At 48.6% G+C, this 27,377-nt stretch overlaps 1 protein-coding gene across 3 annotated transcripts in view; it reads right to left on the bottom strand.

Annotated features, from left to right (window-relative positions):
* The window catches only part of Slc25a48 (solute carrier family 25 member 48), a 40,583-nt gene extending 18,491 nt beyond the window's left edge, over positions 1-22,092 (bottom strand). The window contains exons 1-4 of one of the 3 annotated variants that reach the window (XM_046468064.2): positions 21,852-22,092; positions 16,925-16,968; positions 9,440-9,511; positions 6,554-6,812 (exon numbers count right to left, since the gene is read on the bottom strand). In XM_046468064.2, the coding sequence (XP_046324020.1) occupies positions 6,554-6,812; positions 9,440-9,511; positions 16,925-16,968; positions 21,852-21,897 (421 nt within the window). In that variant the 5' untranslated portion in view covers positions 21,898-22,092. The remainder of the gene's footprint in view (positions 1-6,553; positions 6,813-9,439; positions 9,512-16,924; positions 16,969-21,851) is intronic. The other 2 variants (XM_046468063.2, XM_046468065.2) reach the window with 2 other exon arrangements.
* Positions 22,093-27,377: the final 5,285 nt, after the last annotated feature.

Below are 27,377 nucleotides of genomic sequence, written 5' to 3'. Positions count from 1 at the left end.
TGGCATCAAGTCCAGAACACAGGATAATACTTGCTCTTATCAATTGATTTAAAAAACAAATGATGTGCCATCACTGGGCCACTACACAGTGAATTTTACAATGGCGTACATTACAGTATAATATACTGTATGTATATGTTACGATGGTAATGGTAAATAATTATTGTATTTACCTTCATTGGTCCCTGGTAGCCATGTGGGACTATATTTTGAAAAGGACTCAGTCAGAGCTCAAGGACTTGTTTTGAACTGCATGGCTATATGCCTGGCCTCTCCATAAAATTCCTCCCTCCACTCCTGGGCTGCCAGTGTCCCAGCCCTCACTTCCTGTTGGCAGCCTGGAGCCTACATGAGAGGCAAGAAGGCCCAGACTGTACAATCCTGGGTTATCTCCAGGTTGTGTCTCTTGTCATGCTTCAAGGGTTGCTGCCTTTCCAGAATCTTCCTTCTTTAGAAGTTGAATGGAACAACTCATGTCACCTCAGGGATCTACCATTGGCAGATACTGCCCTGTATTGGGAATGACTTAAGAAACCTTCTGTTCCTCCTGGAGGCCAGCCTGCCTGGAGAAGAGTGCTTTTCTCAGTGGCCACCCATCTTCATGGAAGCCATAAAATCATGTTGCCAAAGAGAAAAACTGAGGCACTCAGAGACATAACTCACAACCATCTCAGCTGGGAGTCTCTGAGGATTTAGGGAAACCAGAGAAATGGTTTTGCCCCCTTTTGTCCCCATGTAGATCCTTGGGCTCAAATGGTTTTGTGTTCTATAACAGATTTAATGATGTCACCTGCTTAGAGCCACCCTCAGCAGGCCCTCTCTGCCACTCATCATTCAGTACAACTTATCTCCTCTTGGCATGTCCAGAAAGGAGGGCCTTCTACTCCACAAATCCTGGGCACTCTGTTCCCATTCTCCATTCAGGTCATCTTCCATATGGCAAAGCCCGTTCTCCTGATGTCACTCAACTCCCTTCCTCTTGCCCTCAAAGATCTCTGATTTTTTTTCTTTTTTCCTCTTTCCTTTTTCTCTCCCAACTTGGAAAAGAGACTTCCTTCTCTGCCCCTTTGTCTCTGTACCCTGCTTTGCAATTGTCCCCTCTTTACCTAACCCCCCCATACTTCAGTGATACCAGCATCTCAGGGCTCTGTTCCTAGGGGCCATGATGTTGCATGGCCTAGGATCAATCTCTGCCTCACCTTCGAACAGCCAGGTAGGCATCAACTAGTTGAACAACTCAAGCCTCCAAGTCTCCACCCATAAAATAAAGGTACTGATTGCGCCTATTTCAGAGTTACTGTGGGGTTTTCATAACGGAACATGCATTAGCACAGAGTACAGGCTCAATGATGAGTGAGCTCACGTTAGAGTTGTTGTTACTCTAATTCCTCTGAAATCCTTTCCCGAGACTTCTCATCATGGCCATCTTCCTCGACAGCTCACTTGGCATTGGCATCTGACGCCATGACTTCAACTGTCAGTTCTAGGCCTAGCACAGCTCTGCCAGCACCTGCAGCCTGACGCTTGCAGCTGCAATCCCGCAGGCACCTCACCCAACACAAACTCAGCCAGACTGTTGTGTTCCTCCAGCCAGGCTGCAAAACATCAGCATCAACAATAAGCATTTTCTGATCACAACTCCAGGCTCAGCACTGTCATACGCACGTCATCGGCCACCGAATTCCCTGTGGGGAAGACCTCCTGTCCTGATCGATGCCCGATTTTGAAATCCTGGGTCAATTTTGACCTGCTCCTCTCCTGCGGGTTCCTCATGCTTGGCTTGTTTGTTCTACACCATCCAGGCCTTTGATCAGCTGCCACTCTACCCCATGCCCCTGGCCCTGGGCTGGGGCAGCACCTCCACGCCCACCTCCGCTATTCCCACCACCCTCCCACGCCTTCTGAAGGCCAAATCCATCTTCCTGCAGTGTAGCTCCGGGTCGGTCATTCTGGTGTCCTAGGTGTATCTAGGTGTATCTGCTGCCATGCAATCTCAGCCCATCCTTGGCTAAGAAACCCAAGCTCTTCCCAGCTCTCTCTGTGTCCCATCCACGTCCCCTACTCTCCCTGTACTATGTAATTAAACACCTCCCTAATCATGCATTTTCCTGCCAGTGAAATCATGCTCTACACTGCTGCCCCAATATGAAAGACCCTTCATCCTGAAACCCCACCTCTAAATCCTTCCTAGCACTTGAAAATCTCAACCATAGCTGTTTCCTTTTTGGTTCCTTCCTGATCGTAGAGTCAAAGTTGAGGGTTCCAGAGCCTTCCAGGGGGCCCTTTTCATTTCTGTACACATCTGGTTCCCCATTGGATTAGGGGCTCCCCCAGGCAAGGCTGTGCACCCAGCACCTCTGCTTTACCCACCCCACCTGGCTCAGCACAGGAGCTCAGCAAGTGCTCATGAATGAAGGATTCTAAGAGTGAATTCCAACAGGTGTGTCACACAGCCCCTTGCCTCCTGCTGGGCCTGGTAAAGTCCTCAGGACAGTCAGCAAGTAGTTAAACCAGAGTCCTCTGATCCTCTGAGATCTGGCCTCCTGTTTTGTGACGGTCTTGTGACATGCATTCTAATTAGGACGCTAATGAAAACACAGACCTGAGAGTGAATGTCACTGGCCATCAGCCCTGAGGGTGGGAATTGGCCTGGACAGCAAGGAAACTGCAGGCCCCAGGACCCGGACCCGACTTTTAGCTTAGGCCAAGCAGAGCACCTAGTTAGGCTCACATCCCGCAGAAGGTCATGATAATGTTAAAAGAGAGGGTTTCTGTACTTTTATAGGCATATTCGACTGAACCCAGGTCAGCCCTCACTGCCTACCAAGTGGCAGAAGCCCCAGGAGAATACTCTGGTGAGCTGGAAGAGTTTGCACGAGGATCACTCAACCATTGTTGAGTGTGCAATGACAGTCAGTGCCAAGTAGAAATTCCCTTTAAATCTCAGCAACTGCTGGTATGATTTGCTAAAGCCCTTCTGAATAACAATTTTACAATCTTAAAAGTGACCACACCCTTCCCATGAAACAAAGAGCCCATGCATGTAGGGAAATAACCCTCAATGAAGGCAATTCTTTATAAACAAACTTGCTGATCACATCACTGTTTTGGGGAGAAGACAAACTGTAATAAATGTTCACCAGTAGGAAGATTGTTAAATAATACATTTACTGGGCTGGGGTTGTGTCTCAGGGGTAGAGCCCAGCATGTGTGAGGCACTGGGTTCGAGCCTCAGCACCACATAAAAATAAATAAAATAAAGGTATTGTGTCCATCTACAACTAAAAAAAAAAGTGGGATTTTTTCCCCACATATACACAAAATAATACATTTGCTAATAGTATAGCTAACAGTACAGTTAATTCATGTTTTCAATATGCCAGACATTATGCCAAAATGTTCACATTTGATACATCATCCCTATGCATCCCAGCCAGGAAGCGGCTACGGTGGTGAGTGTGCTTGCTTTACAGATGAGGAAACTGAGGCTTGGCGATGTTAGGTGAGTCGTCCAGTTTCTAGGCATTGGTGGAGGCAGTATTAGAAGCAGGTGGTTAACTCCAGAAACTCAATTCTTACCATGTGATACTGGCCCTCCAGTGTGTGTGCGTGTGTGTGTGTGTGTGTGTGTGTGTGTGTGTGAATATTGCACATTGACTTTAAGTTTTACCCATTGATTTTCAGTACTTTTCATAACAAAATATGTTGAGTTCAAAAGGAAATAAAATTGTCTATAGGGCATGAGTAGAACCTCTTGCCATCACTAGCTTAAGTATATAGAATTGGAAAAAGAAGCATATTAACGTGGTGACAGTGTGCATCCACTTCTGGGCTGTATTTGGGAGATAAGCATTTCCTCTCTCTCCTTTTGATGCTCTGTAGTTTGTAAATTCTCACCCTGGGTCACTACCCATAGACACCCAGGAAGAAGTCACTAACTCTCTCTTTGCCAGCCCCCAGCCAGATGAACTGGGCTCTCGCCCCAATGTGGCCTCTGGTCTACTTGTTGCATGTCTCAAAGCAGAGAAGCCAAGGCCTTTGGCACCTGGCTTCAGTAAGTACTGACCGTCACATCACATGGTCATTATCCTGGACCTGGACTGGCAATTTGGGGGTAAAATCACAAGCCAAGAAAGATTCCACAAGCTGTGCCCAAGGCTGCTGGAAATGCCCTTGACAGCAAAGTCACCACCCAGAGAAGGGTGACCCAGAGCAGAGACCATTTGTTTTCAGCTGGCCCCAGCCTCATTCACATAGCTTTGGGCTACACTGTGTTCCGTTTGTGTTTATTGTCACTTTTAATTGAATCACCTGACAATTTCCAACTGAAGCGCCTCACAGGATCATCAGAGGCTCCATGATTGTCAGGTGGAGCACTGACAGCCATGCCCTCGGGTGGATGTGGGCCACAGTCTCCACCACTTGTGACTGCCTCCTGGACACCTCATCTGTCACCCTGTGCCTGAGCTGCTGCTGTCTTTCAAACAGCAGAGGGAGGCAGACCATGGAATATGCCCTGTGTTCATGTTTCAATCAAAAGAGGAAATCTGATAGGAGGGCCACGGGTCTCAACAAAAAGAGAAGAGGGCAGCTTCCCTGGGTACCTCTGGTTCACTGATGTGACCTCCCTGGTCCTAGCTGGTCTTTGAGTTTTCTACTTCTGGCCAAGAGGGTTCCTGAGAAAGAAGTTCAAGAGACCACATCCTTCCTCATTTTCTGGAGCAATTCCTGGCCAAAATGACCGCCTCCTATTCCTGTCAGCCTCCTACCCCTTCTCAGTGGCTGATACTGCCAGGCACCTGCAGTCACCAGAGGGCTTGGTGTCCACACAGCCAAGGGACACTTAGAGGGACAAGATGCAGGTGAGGAAGGGGGGGGGCGCTGCTCTCAGGAGCACTGGAGCCTCATCCCTGAGCCTCTTGCAGCATCTGGACCCCAAAGAGCTTTTTGACTTAAGGAGAGGTTTCTTCTCATCAGAGACTAAGGCATTTCTAGAGAAGAGAGGGCAGACAAAACAGCCAGTGTGGGGGCTGACTCTGCTTACCATGTTCTTCATCGCTCTACATCTTTGCTTTCACTCCTGGGGACAGGACCACATCAGCAAATTTGAAACATTCCTCCAAGGTATAGGCCTTCAATCAAACTAAGTTGACTACTTCAAGTAGATAAAGGTGAGGATCTGCCTGTTCCATGTCGCCCTGGTGGCCCCACATACTGAAGGCGACTGTGCACACTGGCTGATGAGACACATCCTCGGGGCAGCCATGCCTCAGGCCCTCCACCTGTCCCGACAGGGAACATCAGCTTCCTGTTCTGTGCAGGTGTGGGCCCTCTTCTGGACATCACCTGGCAGGGGGCTGGGTATTGAGTCGGGATGTTCCTGAGTGAGTTTTGGGGGCTTCAGTTGTGACACATGGGTTAACCCCAGCCTCTATGAGCGGAGGGGTCATACGGAGGACATTCAGGAGGCTTCCAGGGAGAGGGGATTTATCCAGAGAGGGACCTCAGGTCCAGCCCTTCCTCCACACAGAAAGGGAGACAGAGGCCCAGGAAGGGTTTTATCCTGCCTGGGGAGACTGAAAATTAGTGGAAGATCTAAGAAGGAAAGCTCGAGGTACTGAAGTCTATCTTCTACGATGCCCAGCTTGTCTCTCCTCCAGAGCTGACACTCAGGACTCTGCACACCAAGCACCTTCTGTTTTTTCCTCCCATGACACTCACTGGCCAGAACACGAAGCTCTAATGGCTCTGAGGGCCAGGAGCCAGGGAGGGTGGGAGAGGATGGGCAGGTGTGTGGAGCAGGCAATGCTAAGACCAGCAGCTTGGTTGTAGGATGGATAGGGGTATGAGTCCCAGCTCAGCCCAGGGACAGCGTCATGAGGCTGAGAGCTGTGCGGCCACACGGGCTCCATGCTTGGGTTAGCGGTAAAATTCCTAACTATTTTTTTTGCTGTTGCTTTTAACAATCAGTCCTTGCATTTTCATTTGACATTGGGTGCTGTCAAATAATGTAGCTGGTCTTTGCTCGCCGTCACTAAGTGTTCTTGAGAAACAGTTTTCTCTGGGAACTTCAGTTTTCTCATCTGTAAAACAGAGGTAATGGTAGCACCTGGCTCACGGAACTGTCACAAAGATGAATTAAGTGAACACATGCAGAGCTCTCAGCAGGTACCTGCCATATAACCTGTCATGTACTAAAGACTTGACTTATGACAGTTACTACTACAGCTAGAGTAATGAGAACACACATGGAGGAAGAGCCAGAGGCAGGGTGTGTGCACGTGTGTGTGTGCACGTGTGTGTGTATGTGTGTGTGTCTGTGCATATGTGTGTGAGGTTCCTGTCTCTGGCAATTAGGGTGCAGCACATGTGGTCAGGATTATTGGATTATTGGATTCTGTACAGTGGCCTTTTAGAACATCTCTAGAACATGACATGATAACATGAGTGTCCTGCTCAATAACAAGGATGTTAAAAACTCCATCCCAGATTCAGCCACCCAGGAAAGAGTCAAGGTCCCCAGACACCAGCTTCCCCTTCCCTGGCCTCTTACCTTCCCGAAATGGCTGTGTTTGCATCTGCAGCCGGATCTTGATGAGGTCCACGGGCCCGCCCAGCCCAACAGAGACCATGCCAGCCACCATGCTGGCTAGGAGCAGGTCAGACAGGCTGTGGCGAGGACTGGTCTCGGGCTCCCCGCAGCGGTGTTGGCTGAGGAACCGCTGTGTGTTACTGAAGACCCCAAACACCACTGAGTTGTAGACAGCAATGCTGGCCAGGGGGAAGGACATGCCCTTGAAGAAGCCGAACACCTGTGGTGAGACCCAGTGAGGGAAGCATGAGGCCCAGGGATGCGGCCAGGCCCCCTGCAGGCCACACTGCCCTGGCCTCTGATAAGCCACTGTGTCGGTGAAGAGCCTTGAAGAGGAACCTGATGGGACAGGAGAGGGCTGCTGAAACTCAGGGGCAGGCATGCCTGCCGCTGGAGAGAAATCACTTCTTTTAATTTTTTTATTTTTTGGAGGGTACTGGGGATTGGACTCAGGGAGAATTGACCACTGAGCCACATCCCCAGCCCTATTTTGTATTTTATTTAGAGACAGGGTCTCACTGAGTTGCTCAGCACCTCACTGTTGCTGAGGCTGGCTTTGAACTCTCGATCCTCCTGCCTCAGCCTCCCGAGAAACTGGGATTATAGGCGTGAGCCACCGCAACCAGCTGAGAAACCACTTCTGCACAATGTTTTGTCTCCTGTGTGGTGGTCTCCAGGCCACCTGCTGCTTCAGTGGCAATGTCTGGGGCTGGCCCATGGGACACCTAGGGAGAAGTGGCTAACCACCATACATATCTCCTTATTTGACCCTCAAAGCATTTTCTGGTTACTTCCCATGTGCCAGGCCCTAGGGGACAATAAGAAACAGTCTTCACCCTCACTGAGCTCACGGTCTAGGGACAGGGCAGTTGAGGGCAAGGGCAAGGGACAGACAAATTGACAGGCAATTACAGTGCAATTCACTAAGCCCTTGGTGAGGGTTTCTTCAGGGGTACGTGGGTCAACCTGCAGATGAGGGCCCTGAGCATGAATGTCTCCTGACAGAAGTGGCTGAAGAGGGAAGCCCCGGAAGGACACAAGAGCAGCCCTATGCCTGCACAGGGGGCTGAGGAGAGGTGCTGCAGGCTGGGGTCAAGGTCTTTTCTCTACTGCATTCTCAATGAGCACTGCACATGGGCTCTGAGGAAACCCAGAAAATTCCACAGGCCCTTGGAGGAGTCAGGGCAACACCCAGATGCCAAAATAAAAATGTTCTAGGAATGTTCTAAAAAGCCACTGTACAAAATCCAGGTTGTGCACTAATCCAATAATCCTGACCACATATGCTGCACCCTAATTGCCAAAGACAGGAACCTCACACACATATGCACGCGCGCGCACACACACACACACACACACACACACACACACACACACTGCTTCTGGCTTTTCCTCCATAACAAGGTCCTTCAGATAACTTTGGAAGCTGCTTAGCCAGGAGCTGTGGTACTTCAGAGAAACCACCTACAGTCCCCATCAAAGCCCCAGAACTGGGACACTGGCTGGTGGACTCTGTGGGGAATGGGTGCCAAAATGGAGACAGACCCAAGGGCTGACTTTCAGGGGACTTGGGGATCACACCACATTACCCTGGAACACCAAGTACTAGGTTTGCAGTGCTTGCCCTGATTTCAAAGCAGCCAATCGGGAGAGTTAAATCACACTGATGCAAGATGCCCTTTGTCTGTGGACAATGTCACAGTATTGTAGGAGGCTCCCAAGCCCTAGTGTACTAGAAAAGAGCAGTCGCCATAGATCACATTTTCTGGGACTCAAGGAAAATCTGCAGGAATATCACAGAGCTTGTGCTGACTTTCTGTTTCTTTTTTCGTTTTCCTTTTTTTGAACTTTATATAATTTCTTTATTTGTTCTTTTTAGTATGTGATAGTACAGTGTGTCATATTATACATACATGGAGTGTAACTTATTCTAATTAGGATCCCGTTCTTGTGGTGGTACATGATGTGATGTTTCACTGTATTCATTTTAGATATATTCATTTCACTTTGAATTTTCAAACTTATTTTAAATCTCTCAAAGAGGGGCCTTAGAATATCACATGGTAATTCTCAAGAAGGAAGCTGATGTGTGTTACAAAACTTTAGCCAGTTTTTCTTTTTAAAATTTTTATTAGTACCTTATAGTCATACATGATATTGGGGTTCATTGTGACATAATTAGAGATGCATGGAATATAACTTTCTCAGTACTTCCACTTTCCATCGTTTTCTCCTTTCCCCTGCCCCCTTTCCTCTATCCTATCAATCTTTCTTCTATTTATTTATATTTCTTTTTAAAGGAGTGCATTACAGATGTACATAAAGGTGAGATTCACTGTGGCATATTCCATATGTACATAGGATAGTTGGGTCATTTCTTTCTATCATTCTTCCCTTTTCCCATCCTCCCTCCCTCCCTCTCAATCTCCTTCCTCTACTCCCCTGATCAGAAAAGCTTGGGTCACATGGTGAGCTCAGTGTCCCCAGGCACACCGGGATACATACCTGTGGGCACATGGTTTCCCCGCCACTCATTCCAACTCAAAACCTGGCAGGCCACCTTGTTTATGCAGGAATTTTCCACACTGCGGTTTTATATTCCTCAGATTTCTCCAGAGAGGTTACACAGAACCAGGTTTTTCCCCAATAATATTGTAGTAGGTGACAGGATAAGTTAGGGTAACATGTAATATGTGGGGTAAGAAGAGAAGGAAAAATCAGGCCAAGGTGATGAGTGGAATGAGTGGCCTCTTGCCTTACACACTGGTGTGGGAGCCATGACCTGGGCCCCAGCCCATGAGACCCTGGCAGGGATCCCTCCTCCCACGGGGCGGGGGGGACACTTACACTCTCTCTCTTGTACATGGTACGGATGCAGCTGAAGGTGTTCCCGTAGCCCACGCCAGCCTGCAGGCGAGTCTGTGGAGACAGACAAGGACACGGGTCATATGAAATCAATCGCATCCCCAGAGGAAGAAGACCCTGCCCAAAGTGACCCAGTCAGGAGCCAGGCCTGGCCAGCCTGTGCTCTGTCTTCTGCAGGCACTGTCCTGTTCTAATGTCCCACTCAGTCCTGCTCAGTGCAGCAGAAGCTTGCTTTGCCTCCAAGTAGGACCATGGCCAGTCAGCTGTGCAAAAATTATGGCTGCTGAAGTATGGTCTCTGCCGACTGAGTACAAATATCCAACTGCGGCTCTCTCCTATCAGCCTCTGTCCATCGTTCCCACACCTCACACATCCCTGGGAGACCTGCTCTTCTTGCCTCCAGAATCACCACCCTGTCCTCACTCCTTCATCTCTCACCTGGACGAAGGCCTGGCCTTCCCTCTTCCTGTCTCTTTGCACAATCATTCTGATCATGTTCAAACATCAACGTCACTCTGGTTAAAGCTGTTCAGTGGACTCCCACCAAACTTAAAATAAATACTACACTCTGCCTGTACCTAGAGAAACCTCGGGTAGAAGGTAGAGGACACCTGAGCTTGCCCCTTACCCCACAGGCCATTTCCTGTCCATGCCTTGGCCTCCATGCCCACCACACACACATTCCCAATCTCTGGAGCAGCCAATCTCTCCCACCTCTAGACTTTTCTCTGACTGTTCCCTCCCCTTCAAAGACTCTTCCTCCAGCTCCTGTTCTCTTGGGTCTGACCTTAGCAATGGCCTTATCTGCTTGTTTACATAGGGTTTATGTTGGATTACCCGAATAAGGCAGGGCCATCTGTCTACCTTCCCCTTTTGTCCCCAGAGTTGAGCACAGCCTTGGCACAATGGCTGCTCTGCACTGGCTAACTGAGGGGCTGAATGGTGAAGGCATGGTGTCCTCTAAGGAAGGCTGGCTTTGGTGACCAGGGACAGCAAATGACAAACAGAGGGTCTGAGGAAGCCCACAAAATTCCCCAGGTCACCTCCTACCCTGGTCTCGGAGGATTTCACTTCTTTAAAGATGCGTAGCTTATTAAATGGTTTGGCGGTAACCATGGCATGCTACACCCATGCAGGAAGGGAGCTGTGAGAGCCACAAAGGAGGAGATGCTGGCCCTGTTCCCACAGCACCCAGGCACACTGAGGAGCTAAGACCCAGGGAAGATGGAGACTCTTCACAAAAACTGCTTGAGCTCACCACCAAGGCAAGTAGAGAGGACCCAGGAGGAACACTCATCCTCACGGTGGTGGTCCCCTAAGTGATGCTTTGGGGCATGGAACTTTTCTCCATTTCCAACTTTCCTACAATAAGCGAGGGAGACTTTCATTATCTTTAGCTTATATGGTTTTAAAGATGATTTTAAGTATACAACTAATATGGAATGAATACAATCTCTCAATTAAAAAGTTTTAATATCACAGATAAAGGTGAAACCTCCTTTGGCCCACTCTCTCTCCCTCTGCCCCTCCCAGGAGCAATAATCATGATGAGTAGCATGGCCAAAGGTTTGATTGGCATCCATCTATTTTTATAAACACATGTAGCCATAGGAAATAAGCAGGAAAGGGTATCACATTGTTCATAAGTATTACTTTCATAATCAGGGAAGGGAAATGTATTTATTGACTCCTTCAATCAATATTTGTTGAGTGTCTGCAGCAAAGGAGTCTGTTCCAACTTCAGGAAATTCTCAATGGAGATGACCAAGTCTCTGACCTCATGGAACTTACTAGGGCTGGAAAAAATAGTCAATAAAAAATAATTCAAAGGTAAATATGTGTGTTCAATGGTGATATGCTAAGGAGACAAATAAACCACAGATAGGAAAGGCCGGGTGGTGATGAAGAAACTCACTTCTAAATTGTGTGGCAAGAGGGACACCGGGAAGAAAGAGCAAGATGGAAACTGGGTTGTCATGTTCTCCTTGCTAAGCAGAGGTCTACCTTAGGATGGGGTGTCCCCAATGAGGACAATGATGACTTGATGTAGACCTTTCTCTATGTCCCACATAAAGCAGGTTTGAGATCCTACGCCGTCTCGTTGTCCCTGGATAACGAATCCACCCAATGATAGGGTCCCCAGAAGGATCAAGTTTCCACTAAAGTTGAGAATTCATACTACTTAAGAAAATGGTACATGGAGGGACTTGAACCAGAGCAGAACCCAGGCCATAGAATAATTTCAAAGCCATGGAACAAAGGTCTTCCTAGCATGTTGAGCTCAGCATGGCCCTGAGGCAAGTGGCAAAGCCCATGGCCCTAGGATCACCGGTTACAGCAGGAGCTGGCATTTAGTATGCACCAATTACACACATGGCATCTCGTAGAAGTCACCTCACTGAATCCCACCCATGCCGAGAGGCAAGATATCACCCACATTTTCCGGATGAAGAAAGCTGACTCTCTGTATTAATTTCCTATTGCTTTGGAAGTGGCTGAAGCAACACAGGTTTAGTCTTATACAATTCTAGATGCCAAAAATCTCAGCTTCGTGACACTGAGGAGCCAGCGGCTAGCTCCTCCACCAGTGGCCAGGCAGACAGAGGAAGGAGCCTTGACCTAGGACTGCAGCTCAGGTCCCGGCAGCTGGACTCTTCCACAGGTGGGCCCTGGACCTCAGGCAAGTCACTCATCTGCCTCTCCACACCCTCCCATGTCTTTCCATCAGGTTGGGGCCATCTTGCTGGTCACTCTTTCTTCAGAATCTCCATGAACAATGTTCATGACAGCCTTAGCAAGGAGGTACTGTGTGCAGATTTTACAGACAAGAAAACCAGGTTCCAAGGAGGCTAAGTGCTATTCCCCGGGGTTACGGGAGTTGGTGGGAAGGTTGGGACTGAACTTCCAGTTCTTTAAACTTGCCCAGATCTTTCTCAGTGACAGGTACTCCAGAGAAAATGTCAACCAGAGGGAAGGAAGGTAGTTCCAGGTTGAACAAAGGACAGTGGGACACCTCAAGGACAAGACCTGAAAGTCAGTCACATGAGCCCCATTGCCAGTCTGGTGCCTGGGCAGCAGGTTCTCAGGCTGGTCACAGACTAGCTTAAAAAGAGTCCCCCTGAGGTGCAGGGGCAGAGTGGAGAAAAGGAAGGGGCCCCCAAACTTTCTAGGTGATAAGTGGACAGGTTTGCATCTAAGCACAGACAGGGAGAGGACTCACTCCCCTGAGGTTCTTAATCCAATGACTGACATCCATAGAAAGGAGACGGAGACTGGTCACACAGTCATCCACAGGAAAAGACCATGTGAAGACAGAGATTAATTAGCACGATGCAGTCATGACCCAGGAGCGCCAGGACCGCCAACATGGAAGCCAGAAGAGAGTCCTGGGACTCCCTCAGAGCCTCCGGAAGGGACCAACAACTTGGTTTGAGCTTCCTCAAAATTTTTTCAAATTTTTGTTGTTTTAAGCCAACCAATTTGCAGGAAAGTGGAATAATTGCCTAAGGAAGCTAAGATAAGCACCAGATTTTTTACATTTAAGTCTCTCACACCCTGTGCAACAACAATTTGTTACCAACTCACTTTTCTCAAGTCAGCCTAGAGAAATAGCAGCCCTTTCCCTTGCTCTGACACACAGAGGTAGATACTTGACAAGTTGCTCCATGGTCAGGTGACTGGGGAAGCCACTCTGGACAATGACTGCCCATCTTTTGAGGTGTTCCCGTGATCCAAAGAGAAATTTATACACACCATTTAAGTTTGACGTTTTTAAACACATGTCTCCAAATTTGGTTAAAACCCAGCTACCTATTTTCACACAATGTCATAACTGAGAAAAAACTTCATCTATATAGAATGATGTTGATAAAAATAGTAGCTACCAATTTGAAATGTCTGCTGGGTACCAGGAGCAACACACTTGCCTTATATTTAAACCAGGGATTTGGGTCCTAACAGAAGGCTATGCAGACAGGAAATGGCAAAAAGTAGGGTTCAAACCCAGAGCCTGCGTGGTTCTAAAACCTGTGCTCTTCAGGCTCAGCCCTGCTGCCTGCCAGTGATCACCTTGTCAATTGGGACAGACTAGGGAGAGTTAGGCAAGTTGGAAAGGATGGGGAGGTCAGGGAAAGCCTTTTCTTCCTAAAGTCATCAAGAATGGCATCTGAGTCTTCAAAGTCTCTATAAGGCCCAGTCCAGGAGAGCCCCTTGCACTGGGCTAAGATCCTGGATAGCCGTTTATTTAGCTGTCTCAAGGCAGTGCCTTGCTCTGAACTAAGCTGTGCTCTGAACAGGGCAGAGTTGGAACTACTGGCTAGGAAACTCAGCCTTCTCGCTGTGATGCACTCTTGGGATACCTGGCCTGCCCTAGGGAGACCAGAGAGAATCCAGTGGGCATCCACAGATATCACAGAGGTGTGGAGGACCCTCCAGAGGGCTTGGCTTGGCTTGGCTCTGGAGAGTCCTGGGGGCTTTACATCTGGGCAGCAGGTCTCAGCCTTGAGATGCTGGTCAGTCCACTTCAGACCTGAACTTACTCCAGAGCCCTCCTGGTGGACTCTGGGAGCCAGGGCCTGGGTGTGCAGGGCTGATGGGAAGAACGGACACCCTGGCTGACCTGCCACCATGCAGTCCTATATGTGCAAGGACAATGGTCACAAAACATCCACCTCTGTGGGCCTGCAACCTCTTCCTTCTCTGGCCCCCTGAAAGATGGACCCCAGCAGCCATTGTGCCCAGAAAAGGGAATGGGGAGGCTGAACAGGCAGAGCCCCTGGGATAGCCCCCTCCTTGGCATCTGAAGCAGCCCTCACCCTCTTCTACATAAGCCTTTCTACCAGCTTGTGCCTCTGTCAGAGCACTCTGACCTCTGTTTTCTGTGTGTGGCTTTTTGTATCATTTGACCACCTCCCCTTCAGAAAAGCCATCTTGACCCCCCCAATATAGAGAAGCCCCTAGTGACTCCTTCTCATCACCTTGCGTTATTTTCTCCCTGGCACCTACAACAGCCTACAAATGCCTTGTGCATATATCATGTTCCCTAATCATTGTCCCCTATGAATGTTTGTCCCCTCACTTGCCTCCCTCACTGCTAAATCATCAGACTTAGTGGTCAGCTAATGGCTCCTGCAGTCGGGGACTGGATGGGTGGACAAGTGCCCAGTCTCCCTCCCTCAGTGTCTCCAGTTGGCTCCATTGGCACCTTCCCCTTGTGACATACCCCCCCCCCGGCCCACCCACATACAATAGCAAAGCTCCTGACACAGTCCTCCCAGCCTCCCTGCATGGCTTTCTCTCAGGCACTCAAACAAGTGCTTGGCAAAGGAGTGCTTCGAACAAACCAGACTCTTTATCCTCTTCAATGCAAGAGGCTCCTTCCTCGTCCACCCTCTCATGAGGGTGGGCAGCAAAGGTCTAGGCCCTCCTTGGAGCAAACATTCTTCTTAGCCTGAGACTGGCTGCTGCTTCTGCTCAGTTGGTAGGCCTCGAAGCTTCCCCCTGGCCTCAGCGATAGTTGTAGGGCCCTCTGAGTCCCGGCCACAGAATCCCATGATGCCCTAGCGTGTATTCCACACATTACAGCCTCACTCCAGGCTGCTTTTCGCTTCCCTGGGGAAGCGAAACCTGGGACTCCTCACTGAAGTCTAAGGACCTACCATCCTGCAGTCCTGAATGTGCAAAGACAATGGCCACAAAACGTCCACCTCTGTGGACCTGCAGCCTCCTCTTCCTCTGGCCCCCTGAAAGACGGACCCCAGGAGCCCATCTTTCCCAGCTATTGTATCCAGGAAAGGGACTGGGGAAGCTGGACAGGCAGAGCCCCTGGGATGACCCCATCCTTGGCATCTATCTGCAGCAGCCCCCACCCCCTTCAGAAAAGCCACCTTGACCCCCAGGCCTCCTGGTCCCAACTCCAGTTCCTCTGGGTCCCTCTGCTCTGAACACCCAGGCAGATGGGAGAAAACATAGACCTTGGCAGCCTCAACCAAAACAGCAGAGGACCTCAGCTGACCATGGACAAGGTATGGCCTCGAGGATGGTTTCCAAAATGGGGGGCATCTCCAGAGCCCAGTTCTGACCACTTTGGCCAGGAGTATTGGGGGCACTGTTCCTCCGGGGACCAAGCCCACAGCGACCTGACTGGTGGTTTTGAAAAAGTGGTTCTGGGCCATTGTCCTTCATTCAGAAAAACTATATTGGGTCCCAGTCTGTTCCAGGGGCTCTAAATGTAAAGAAACACTGACCAGTGAGGTAGGCTTACTGGAGGCCAAGTCCACTTTGGGACTTTGAGTCCCAGCCCTAATACAGCCCCTCTCTAAAGTCTGGTTCCTGCCTTTTATCTCTCTCATTGTGTCTACAGTGGAAAGCTCGTACTGCTTGGCTCACTGCCACAAGTGCCCACTGTCCAGCACTGGCCCTGCCTACCATCCTATTAGCCAGTGTTCTGTTACCCCTGCCCCCATCAGCTCATGAGAATCTGCAGGCAGGGATGGAACATTCACACCCTGCTTTTCTATGTATATTAAGACAAGTAGGATGATCTTCCAGTTGAGAAGAGACTAGGCCTGAGCTCTGACCTCAGAGGGGCCCATTATCATACAGGGAGGAAGATAGTGAGAAAGGAAACTGTAGCACAACCCAGGGAGATCTGGAAGTCAGGAGTGAGAAGAAATTATGTATGGCCACGTTCCCAGGTGACCGAGTCCTGTTCACCTCTGGGGACAGAAGACAGGGGTAGGGTGGGGTCAAAGAGCACTCTTTTGTAGCATTTCATTCCTCAGATTTGAACTTATGTGACCTAAGGCAAGCACCGTCCCCTGTCAGAGATAAATCCCAATGTCAGAATGGCCCTGCTATCTCTAGAGTCTTCACATCCTTTATGCCTGGTCAAGTTACAATGGCTCCCACTTCCAACTAGGTCCAAGGTGCTAACCTGACATTCAAGTTCTCTGAAGATTGAGTGCTGACCTGCTTTACCTGGATTCTGACCCAAAGCTGCACCAGGAACCTGACATATCAGCCAAACTGGCCATCTGGCCTTTCCCAAGCATGGATCCTGACATCTCTATCTCAGTGCCTTTTAGACCCATGCTGTCCCCTGTGCCTGGTACATCTTTCCTAATTATCTGAAATTCAACCTTACATTTTGGGCTCAATTGCAACCTCACATTTGAAGCCTTTCTTGATTGTTCAGCTGTAGAGGGACTTGGAGGAGGATATTGGCCATTGTCCTGTCCTCTACTTCATCAACTCATGAGAACCTGAGGCAGGGATGGGACATTCACAGGAACAAATTCACCATCAAGTAGAAAGGGGAAAGCCATTCCAAACCAGGACTTCTGGCACCCCCAGACCTCTGAGCTGGAAGCAGAGAGCCTTCCCTGGACCAGAGAATCTCAGGAGAATCAGAAAGAGTGAGCACAGACCAGAGGCTCCAAGATGTAATGGGAAACATGGGAACTGTACCTTGACTGTGTCCAAAGGGTGGCCAACAATGACACTGGCTGCACCTGTGGATCAAAGAATAATATATGGTCACTCATACCTTGGACTCCTGTTTGTATCAGCTGGCTCTTGGAACAGGACAGAGGACTCAGGTATATGGGTTCACTCATTCAGTCGATGATCAGTTGCTACAGAGCTTCCAATGTACACTAGTCCAAGTACCAAGGAAGGCAGAGAAAATGGAGCCAACCTAAATCTTGACTTAAGCACCTCAGAGAAGGAAAATAAGGTGCTGATAAAATGACATGCATATGCAGAAGAATGGATTTAGTTCCCTACCTCATATCATACAAAATATTAATTCAAAATAGATCAAAAATCTAAACGGGAGAGCTAAAACAATAAAACACTTAAACTAAAACATAGGGGAAAAAAACTCCATGACCTGGGATTTGCAATGGACTCTTAAGTATAATACCAAAAGCACAAGCAACAAAAGAAAAAATATAAACAGGGTTTCACAAAAATGTGAAGCTTTTGTGCATCAAAAAACATTCTCAAGAAAGTGAAGACAACTTGCAGAATGGAGGGAAATATTGGCAAATCATATATGTGATAAGGGTCTAGTATCCAGAATATATAAACTCTGACAACTAAGAAAATTATGGGTAAAAGGTCTTGAATAAACACTTCTTTAAAGAAGATATACAAATGGCCCAGAAAGACATGAAGAGATGTTCAACATTTAGGGAAATGCAAGTCAAAATCACAATGACATTCCCTTGTATACCTGATAGGAAAATAATAAGTGTTGGCAAGGATGTAGGAAATTAGAAGTCTTGTATGTTGTTGGTGGGAATGTGAATGGGTGCAACCATTGTGGAAAACAGTTGGATGATTCCTTAAAATAAATTAAACATCAAATTATATAATTACTACACAACCCAGAAATTCTATTTCTAGAGATATATCCAAGAACCAAAAACTAGTACATATTAATGCAGGTTCATGTCAGTATCATTTACAAAAGCCCAATGTCCACCAACCAATGAATCAAGAGTGGTATGTCCATTCATACAATGGAATATTATTTAGCTATAAATAGGAATGAAGTACTGAACATGCTACAATATGGATGAACCTCAAAAAACACATGCTAAGTGAAATACATCAGACACAAAGGCATAATAATTTCCACTTATGCGAATTATCTAGAACAGGTAAATTTGTAAAGAAAAAAAAGCAGATTAGTGGGTTTACAGGGCTGTGGGCAGGGGAGATGGGAGTGGCTGTTTAATGGGTACAGGACTTTCTTTGTCCATGTTAAAAAGTAAACTGAAGCACAATAAAATTTTAAAGCATTTGTTGAGCAAACAAACATTTATGAATTGGACAACTGCAAGGAAGGAGTGGTTCAGAAGCTCCACACACAAGAGAATGACAGAGGAAGCTTCTAGATACAGAGATGCAGCAGGGAAATCATGATCATGTGAGCTCTAATGATGGGATGCAGACTCAATAAATGCATCGTTAAGTGGTTTCATCTTTGGGCAAACACCAGAGTGTACTTACACAAACCTGGATCCTGGAGGGTACAGCCTACTGCACACCTACCTATGTGGCATGGCCACCATCAACTACATGGTCCATCATTGACCAAGATGAGACTTCGATGTGCAGCACATGACTGTATTTGATTGGTTACACAGGTGCTGTCTTAGATAAGTCCTGTTGGAAAGTCCCTAGTTATATAAGTTAGCTGAGTACTTCTGAGTCATCAAGCATCAATTCTGCTTTTCTTTAATATAAGAATTTACAAGAAATAGCCCAAGGCGTTTTACTCATGTTTGCAAATTAAGCAATGTTAAGGTCTCTGTTTGAGACCTCACTAACTTTGTCTGCCCAGGGATTCTTCAGGTCTGTCCTGATTTACTTTAATCATCATGAGGAAAATGGTTTAGAACTAGATAAAGGTGATGGTTTCACAGGATTGTAAGGGTACAAAAAATGCCACTGAATTGCACACTTTCAAATGGCTAATTTTACATTATGTGAATTTCAACTCAAAAAGCAAGGGGGTGAAGAGAAAACCCAGCAACTTTTAAGTTATCTATAGATTATTCAACTTTTCTTTGTTTCATTTTATTTGAAGGGGTTGGGGTCAGGCACTGGAGATTGAACCCAGGGGCACTTTACCACTGAGCCACATCCCCTGTCCATTTTTTTTTTTTTTTTTTTGAGAGGGCCTCAGTAAGTCACTAAGGCTGGCCTCAAACTTGTGATCCTTCTGCCTTAGCCTCCCTAGTAGCTGGGATTACAGGTATGCACCATAGATATTGTCACTTTTGAATGATGTTCTTTTAAAGATCCAAAGGTGATAGATACAATGGACCTTTTCATTAAAAAAAACCTGTCTTCACAGAGGCCTGTACCATTCTGGGAAGAGCAAGGCCACCTAGATAAAGAAGCCCTTGTGGAAGCTGGTGACTGAGATTCAAACAGGAGCTGTTCTTCCAAAATAAATTTTCCAGTCCAGTGACTTAAGAGACAATGGCTCTGCCAGCAGAAGTGATTTAACCAAGTCAGCTAAGTCAGGGCCCTGGAATATTCTGTATTTACAGGGACAGAGAATTTAGCTAATCCTTTGGTCCAGATCTTCCTGTCCTCTCTCACCTCATCCTTATCCCTGAACTGGGCAGTGGCACAGAAGTGATGGTCGGTGGAGGTCAGAAGAAAGCCTGGAGCCTTCAGTCCCACTTTGCAGGACCCCTCCCAGCAAGGTGGAAGGAGCTCTGGTCCTTAGGCTGGGAGGCAAGTCCCCCAGAACCAGTGCTGGCTTCCCTCTGCCTTGAGCACAGTTCAGCTCTGGTCTTGGGTCAGTGTCTCCCTGCTCACACTCATCAGCCCACCCATCTGGAAAGCAAGAGGTGCCAGATTTTTTTAAAATGAGATTTGGGGGTCAGTAGTTTCCAGATCTTGGGATCTCCAAGACTTATATAACTCCAAGTAAAACGTGGAGGTTGTTATGGGGAAATTTTTCCGTACAAGGTTGTTAACAAAGACAACAAGTATAGACAAGTCTGGGAGTTACCACCCTGGCAGTCAGACCCTGGTGCCCAGTTGTCTGGGTCAGAATACCAGTGCCCATGTTAGATGCATGGCCTCAGGATTTCTTTGTACCTCCAATCTGTAAAATGAGAATGTAATAGTACCCACTTCATTTAGGGTTATTAGTAAAGAAATATGTATGAACAAATGCAAGACACCCCACTTTTCAGGATTTAGCTGCTATGAAAGATCCAGGAAAGGCAAATTTACAGAAGGCAAATTAGTGGTTGTCTAGGGGGAGGAAGGGAAGCAAAGCTCAGCTGTTAGTGGACTTGAGAGATCTTCCTGGGGGTTGACAATGCTCAATAACTCATTTATAGTGACGGTTGCACCACTTGGTAAAGTTGCTAAAAATCATTCAATTGTACACTTGAAATGAATTTTATGATAGGTAAAATTAACTTCAATAAGCTTTGCATAAACCTCAGTAAAGTTACACCTAGTAAGCATTCATGTGACTACTACCTTCACCATCATTTCAGGCAGGCAAAAACAAATAAACAAACAAAACAAAACAAAAATAAGGGCAATCTCAGAATTGTCTTATCAGAGGTCTGGGTTCCTCTGCCTCAGCCCACCCTCCAGGGCAGTTCTCAAACCCAGCCGTCTGCAACTCTACTGAAAACTAAAGGGGCCATACAGGGAGGGGTCTCCCCTCTCTGTCTACCCCTCCAAGTGGTTGAAGGACTGTTCAAAGAGGGCTTGGGTATGTCAAATGGGCCTCTGGCTGGTCAATTTAGGAGAGGCAATTCTCAGCCCCACCCACAGGCTCCTGTGCCAACAGAACTGGGTGCTGTGGAAAAAGCTACCTCTGTCCAGGAAGGTGTGTGCAGGACCAGTTGCCAGCTACCAGGGAAAACATCAGAGGCCTGCTAGGTGGGAGGGGAGGACCTGGAGTCTTATCTGGTTTGTTGATCTTTTTATTTAGTGCCCCTCCTTTGGGGGAGGGGCTGAATTTAACAGCATCTCTTTTAATTTTTTTATATTTTTAAAAGCATCTCTTTTAATTTTTTATATTTTTTAACAGCATCTCTTTTAATCTTGGGCCGGTCAAAATAAAGGTAATTTTTTTTTTACAATCAACAAGGTCCATCAAACGTCTACACTTACTCCCTCATACTTGAGAAAGGAGGAATACAGGCATTTTAAAAGGAGAAGCAAGGAAATTGGATGCACCTCTGGCCCAAGCAACCCACCTGAGGTCCAGCAGAGCAGCTCAGGGAGTGATGGCGAAGGGACCAGTAGGCCCAATAGTGCTAGGAAGGACCTTGAAGGAGCGCATTGGCTGAAGGCTGACCACTGCTGAGAACAGGAAGGGTTCCTGCCAGCTGTTACTGAGCACCTGCAACCTGGAGCTCCCCTCCCTGCGCTCTGCTCCTTCCAATCCGGGCTCCCCCTAGAGCCAGCCGGACCTTGCAACCCCTCACCATCCCGCGCCCAGGATTCAGGGGCCAAGCGCCAACTCGCAGCCAAGTTCCTGCTAGCCACGTCCCCAGATTCAGGTGCAAACCCGTCACTGAAGGGTGGGTGCCCGCCAGGGAGGCTCCATTGGCTGTGAGCTCTACGGACTGCTTAATCATTACCAGATCAAACTCCTCGGATCCTAAGGTTGAAGCAAATCAGCTCAGGGTCAATCATGAAATCAGAGGAGTTCCACTGAGTAGCCAGACCACCCGAGAGGACTCGAGGGCTTCGAACCAGGGACGGTCCCCGCACCAAGGCGTCGCGGCAGCCACGGCGCGTGAAGGAAGGTGCGGGGGGCAAAGTTTCCAAAGCCAGAGGACTTGGTGCAGTGCCGGTAGCTCACGCTCCGGTCCGCGAGTGTCCCCTCGGCACTCACCTCCGATCCAGCCCGCGGCAAAGTCTTCCAACTGGAAGCTGCTCATGGCTGCTATAGCGCCGCTCGCCCTCCCAGAGCCAGGGCAGTGCTCACTCAGTGCCTGCAGGACATGGCCCGCGGGGGACAAGTGCTCTGATCAAAGTGGGAGTCTGGAGCTCTCTGCGGGTTTTACTCCTAACCCGGCGTCCAAGTCACCCGCTGCGCAGGCTGCCGGCTCACCTCTCTAAGTGCTCCCGGGCCGCTGACATCACGCCCCCAGTGGACCTTAAAGGCGCAGCACTCAGGCAGGATGAGGGTGCGCACCGCAAGTCCCAGGTCCAAAGAAGCAAGGGCCACCAAATGGAATTCCCTTAGCCCTCCCTACTTCTAGTCATCCTCTCCCTTGCCAAGTGCAGAGCCTCAACGCCTTTGAGGTGAAAGTGCTCGCCTTAGCCTGAAATAGATCACATTGCCTCTGACACTGGAAATGACTTGAGGGATATTTTTGCAAAGTTCAAGGGAGGGAAGTTTTATCCAAGGTCAGGAAATATTTGGTTACAAACACCATAGTCTTGCTGTGATAGGATTATTTACCTGTGGGAACATGTCATCCTGTGCACGAGCTGAACAGCACAGAAATAATTTAGAAACGCATTCTTCATTATTTGAGGAGCTAATTAAAAGCCACAGATAGTTTTGCCATAAAGTACACAGAACACATGAGTTTCCAAATGAGTATTAGAGTTAGGGAACCCCCTCAACTCCCGGGATCCCCGCCCCCCCCCCAAGCTCTCTCTGCATTCTCCAAGACCTGTGGGTTAAGAAACTCCTCCCTGCCCCCATTAGTAAGTAATGAGATAATGTGTGGAAATCACATAGCTTTAACTCACCTGTAAATAAATACTAGCTATTATGGATGTCCAGCATTTTCTGAACACTTAAATCATGCGCTATTCCCTGTGCTGGATTTACTCTTTAGAGTAGCTCTGTGAGTTCTGTGCTATTAACCCCACATCACACATGATGGAAATTACTATATGTTCAATGTATATAATGTGTATATATCTCAAACTACATTTTAATCTTTTAGCAACTGGCCTAAATTAGGATGTGAAAGTTTCCACATCTGAATTATAGACTTGGCTGTCTGAGAACAGATTCCAGCTTATTCCTGAAGAAGTGGCTTTCATTGGGAAAGGCCCAGGGAGACCTCCCCGATAATGGAAGGTCCTGCAACATTTCTGCTGAGAGCACGCAGCCCACTGGGAAGGAAGCCCTACACAGGGGGAATTTTTCAGAACCCTGCTCCTGGCCAGGTAGGTAGCTCACTGTGCCTCTGGGAGGCTCTTCCTTCCCTGTAGCAGCCAGAAACCACGGATACCCCCATTTTAGTGAAGCAGGAACAAAGGTCAGGCAGTTAGTGTAGCTAGAAGATCTCGTCAGGAAGATGGAAGCTGATTCAAAGGGAATGGAATGTTAATATCTTCAGGACACATCCACTTCACTCCAGGCCAAAGTCTATGACCTCTGGGTATCCAAATGCTAAAGCTCTGAAGCAGGCCAGAGACCTCTACCTAGAAGACCTTACAAAAATAAACCAGAAACCCTCACCATATTTGTGGCATGTAAGTTCTTCTTAGCTTATCAGAAAGCTTTTTATCAGCAAAAACTTCTGCAGAAGGGCATTGTGGTAGTTTCCTCTTCTTGTAAATGCCTGGTTTGCAGAAAAAAAAAAAAAAGAAGAAGAAAAAAAACTTGTGAAACTCTGTCTAGAGGATGAAATGTAAAGCGCTTGTCAAGCGACCATCCTAGCCCCCTCCCCCCACTGTGTATAAAGTTCAAAGAATTTCTAAAATAGTCATTGTAAGGTCCATGCTTAGCATCTGGATGGCCATCTTAAGTGACAGCCGCCATCCTAAGAATGGCCCTTTCCCACCCAAGGGCCTTTCTGAGAAAGGTTCACCACTCTCTCATACCAACCCCACCCTTAACCACCCGAATTAGGACCCGCCAGGCTCTAATCCCGGAGCCTGTCCCATAAAAATCCCAGAACTCAAGCCTGTTTTGCCTCTCTCCATCTATGGAGAGATGCCCTTTAAACTCTCCTGTGCAACTCTGTCTAGTCTCTGAAAGGAAAGCGAAGAACCAGGAGATGGAGAACGAGAAATGAAAGTCGGAGACCAGGCAGAGATACACACGACAGTTTACTTGTCAGAGCTGACAGATAAAGGCTACCTCTCCATAGATGGGGAGAGGTAATACAGGCTTCGGGTTTGGGACATTTTGGGGGGTGGCTCAGGGATTAGAGCGGGGCGGGTCCTAATGTGGGCCATTAAGGGTGGGGTTGGTATGACTGAGTGGTGAGTCTTTCTCAGAAAGGCCTTTGGGCGGGAAAGCCTTAAAATGGCAGCTGTCACTTAAGCTGGCCACCCAGATGCTAAGCAAGGACCCTACCATCTCCTATCTTTCATTTCTTGCTTGCCCGTCTCCCGGTTCCTCGCTTTCCTTTCACTCATGGTCCAAGGGAGAAATTTTAGGCACTAGCCCTTTCGGACCCTGCAGTCAATAAACCTGCTTCCTGAAAATTCCTCAGGTGTCCAGTCTCTTCTGTCATGCTTCACCTCCAGAGCCCTTTACCTGCTGTTGTCAAGGTGACCTGCTTTCAGGGAACTGTTCTTCCCAACTAAGGGCTATTAATGAATGCCTCCTGGGCAGCTCTCTTCCAGCCTGGACCCCTGGAGGATGGCTTCATTCATGACCTTTTGGCCCACCAAAAGGTCATGAGTCACTTTGGTCACTGGCCATGTATGCAGGATGGCGGGGAGAGGCCAGGAGAACAAAGAAATTCTGAAGTATATAAAAGGGGCAGGACCTCCCACTCCCTGGGATACCAACCCTGGGTATCTTCTTCCTGGGAGAAGTCTGTTCTCATCCTTAAGTAAAACTTGCTTTCTGCGCTTGCCTTGGCCTTTTCTTGGGGTTCAATCTTCACATCTGGGGAAACAGAACTCGGCCCTGATTGAGTCTGATCACGGGTGGTATCTCCAGCTCCGCCATCTGACCCCTCCCTCTATACCTCTCATCCTGCTCCCCGACCCTTCCCATTCATTCACCTCTCCTGAGGTGGCACTTGGTAGGTGATAGGTTTCCCTGTGCTATGTCAACAGTGGGATTCTAAGCCACTGTGGCTTCCTCTGCCCCATGCCATCCCTGAGCAGTGATGCCTTTGAGCACATCCCAGCCAGCCATCTCCCGTTCAGCACCCTCGGCCCAGAATACCTGGTGGCCCAGGGTCATGACTAGCTTTCAGGCAGGGCTTCCCAGGGCCCAGCTCCTAGGCACATGATGGTTCAGCTTATACTGCCCAACCTGGGCCAGCCAGAAGGCAGATGGTGGTCTCCCTCAGTAGGCAGATGTGCACCCAGACAAGTCACCAGCTGTGGTCCATGCTCAATGAGGGGTGTAGGTCAGCCATCTATGGGACTTCTTTTCCAGTGGAGCATCCTGCCCCTCCCTTTAAGGAAGATGATACCTGTCCTTGACATCCTGCTAGTTTCCTGTAGGGACCCAGCTGTGGCTCCCAACCAAGGTACTCCAGGGTTGACAAGAATGCTAAGGAGTATGGTCTGGAGGAAGGAGTCTGCTGGGTCTGCTCTTGTCCCACTGGTGCACATCCATGTCACACTAGACAGGACAATGTTCAACAGCAGCTGGCCAGGACTCCTTCTCCAAAGCAAGATGGAGTCTGACCATTGAAGCTTGATCCTAACAGGGCCTGCTGAGGAGGAGGGGGAGCTTGGAGGTAGGAGGGGCCCTCCTGCAGATCCCACCTCCCACATCCCAGGTGCACGCAGAGCATACCTGTGTTTGGGTGTGAGAGCCAGATCTCCCCCTCTGCAGGAAGATCCCAGGATGGAGCCCAAACCTGGCTGGGGGAGTCTAATAAAGCCCTATCTTTGAGCTCAGCTCCTGCTACACGTAGGGACCCATTCAGTCTTGAGGCTGCAGATCTACCACCAATACTGCCCCCTCACCCCCAGCTGAGCCCTGTCATACTTAAGACCTATGCCTGGGACATTCATGAGAAATAAAAGGTCTCAGCAGAATGGCCCTTTGGCGAGTTCACTGCTGGAATGAATCCACAAATGGAAAGGCTGCCAATTCCCAAGGCCGATCTTCTGCAGGACCACCTAAGTGTCTCCAGGCAGATTGCCACCCCTCAGTCGAATGTCAGTACCCGTGGTGAGGTCCTGAGTTGGCAGTCAGCGTCCCAGGAAGCCAGAGACAGCCTCCCTGGCCCAAAAGCTGCTGTTTGAACTGCCAGAGTCAAAGCAGAGCAGAAGGAGAGGGCTCCCTTTCAAGAAGAACCACTGTGCTCTATTAGCAAATGTGTGCCATGAATTTGCTCAAGAGGCACAGAACCAAGGGAGGAGGGTAGCCAGGAGGAACACAAAGTTTAGTGGCAGTGACAGGCCAGGCCCTGTGAACCCCAGCCCACCCAGCAGCCTGCTACTTCTCCCTGGCTTCCTCACTCTAAATGCTGCTGTCCACATCTGTATTCTACCCTCTGGAGGGAGACGCAGCTACTGGCACTCCCACAGGCACAGAAACTGAGGCACAGAGACATGGAATTCCTGAATCACTAAGGCCAGAAATAAATCCCTTTTCCTTTCTCCCTCAGTTCCCTCCCTACAGGGGACTCCTAAGAGCATGTCCACCGCAGTGGGATACACAGAGGACAAGTGCTGATATCATTTGATAACAAGGGGCCCACTTTCTCATTCTCCTTTACCACAGCAGGTCTGGTGTGAACCGTTGCCCCTGGGTTTGATCGCTCAGGTATAGCAGGTGGGCATAGGGAGAAATTGTGTACTTGGCCAAAAGAGTGGTCAGAGAGGGAGGAGCTGTAGGCTGGAGTTCAATGGCCAATGCTCTTTCAATGCCCAGAGATGCCAGTCTGTCTTAGGAGGTAGTTTATCCGGAAAGCCCCACGGAGGAGCCTGTGAGAGCACCGGAGGAGATGTCCCTTGTGCTTCCAGCAGTCCCGAATCCAGCCTACAGCTCCTCCCTCTCTGACCTCTCTTTTGGCCAAGTACACAATTTCTCCCTATGCCCACCTGCTATACCTGAGCGATCAGACCCTGGGGCGATGGTCCACACCAGTCCTGCTGTGGTAAAGGACCTGCTCCTGGCCTTCTCTTGTTTTTTAGAGCCTGCTCTGCCCTGACCTTCTTCTCCTTTCTCTTGTGTCCTGCCTGACCTCAGATGTGGGGCTCCTTGGGGTCCTCATGTGGACCCTGACCTCCCCGCATCCACCATCTCTCAGCTCACATCCTGTACCCTTCCTTCAATTCAGATCTGGATTCTGAGCTCAGAACGTTTCCTCTTCTTCATGCCTCCATGCAGATGGCCCCATGTCTCAAACACAGCACATCTCTTGAGAACTCTGTAACTAACTCTTCAAAGTGTGTGTCCTCCCAAGCCCCCACAACCTGAAATGCATCTCCACCCAGTCAGCCAACCCCACCCCAACCCTGGGGACACCCT

The sequence above is a fragment of the Marmota monax genome, unplaced genomic scaffold (assembly GCF_021218885.2).
Source record: "Marmota monax isolate L192 unplaced genomic scaffold, Marmota_monax_Labrador192_F-V1.1 WCK01_AAM20220418_F8-fsc00196, whole genome shotgun sequence".
Taxonomy (NCBI): Eukaryota; Metazoa; Chordata; class Mammalia; order Rodentia; family Sciuridae; genus Marmota; species Marmota monax.
The sequence above is the reverse complement of the archived record's forward strand: the minus strand, read 5'-3'. Positions and strand labels throughout refer to the sequence as shown.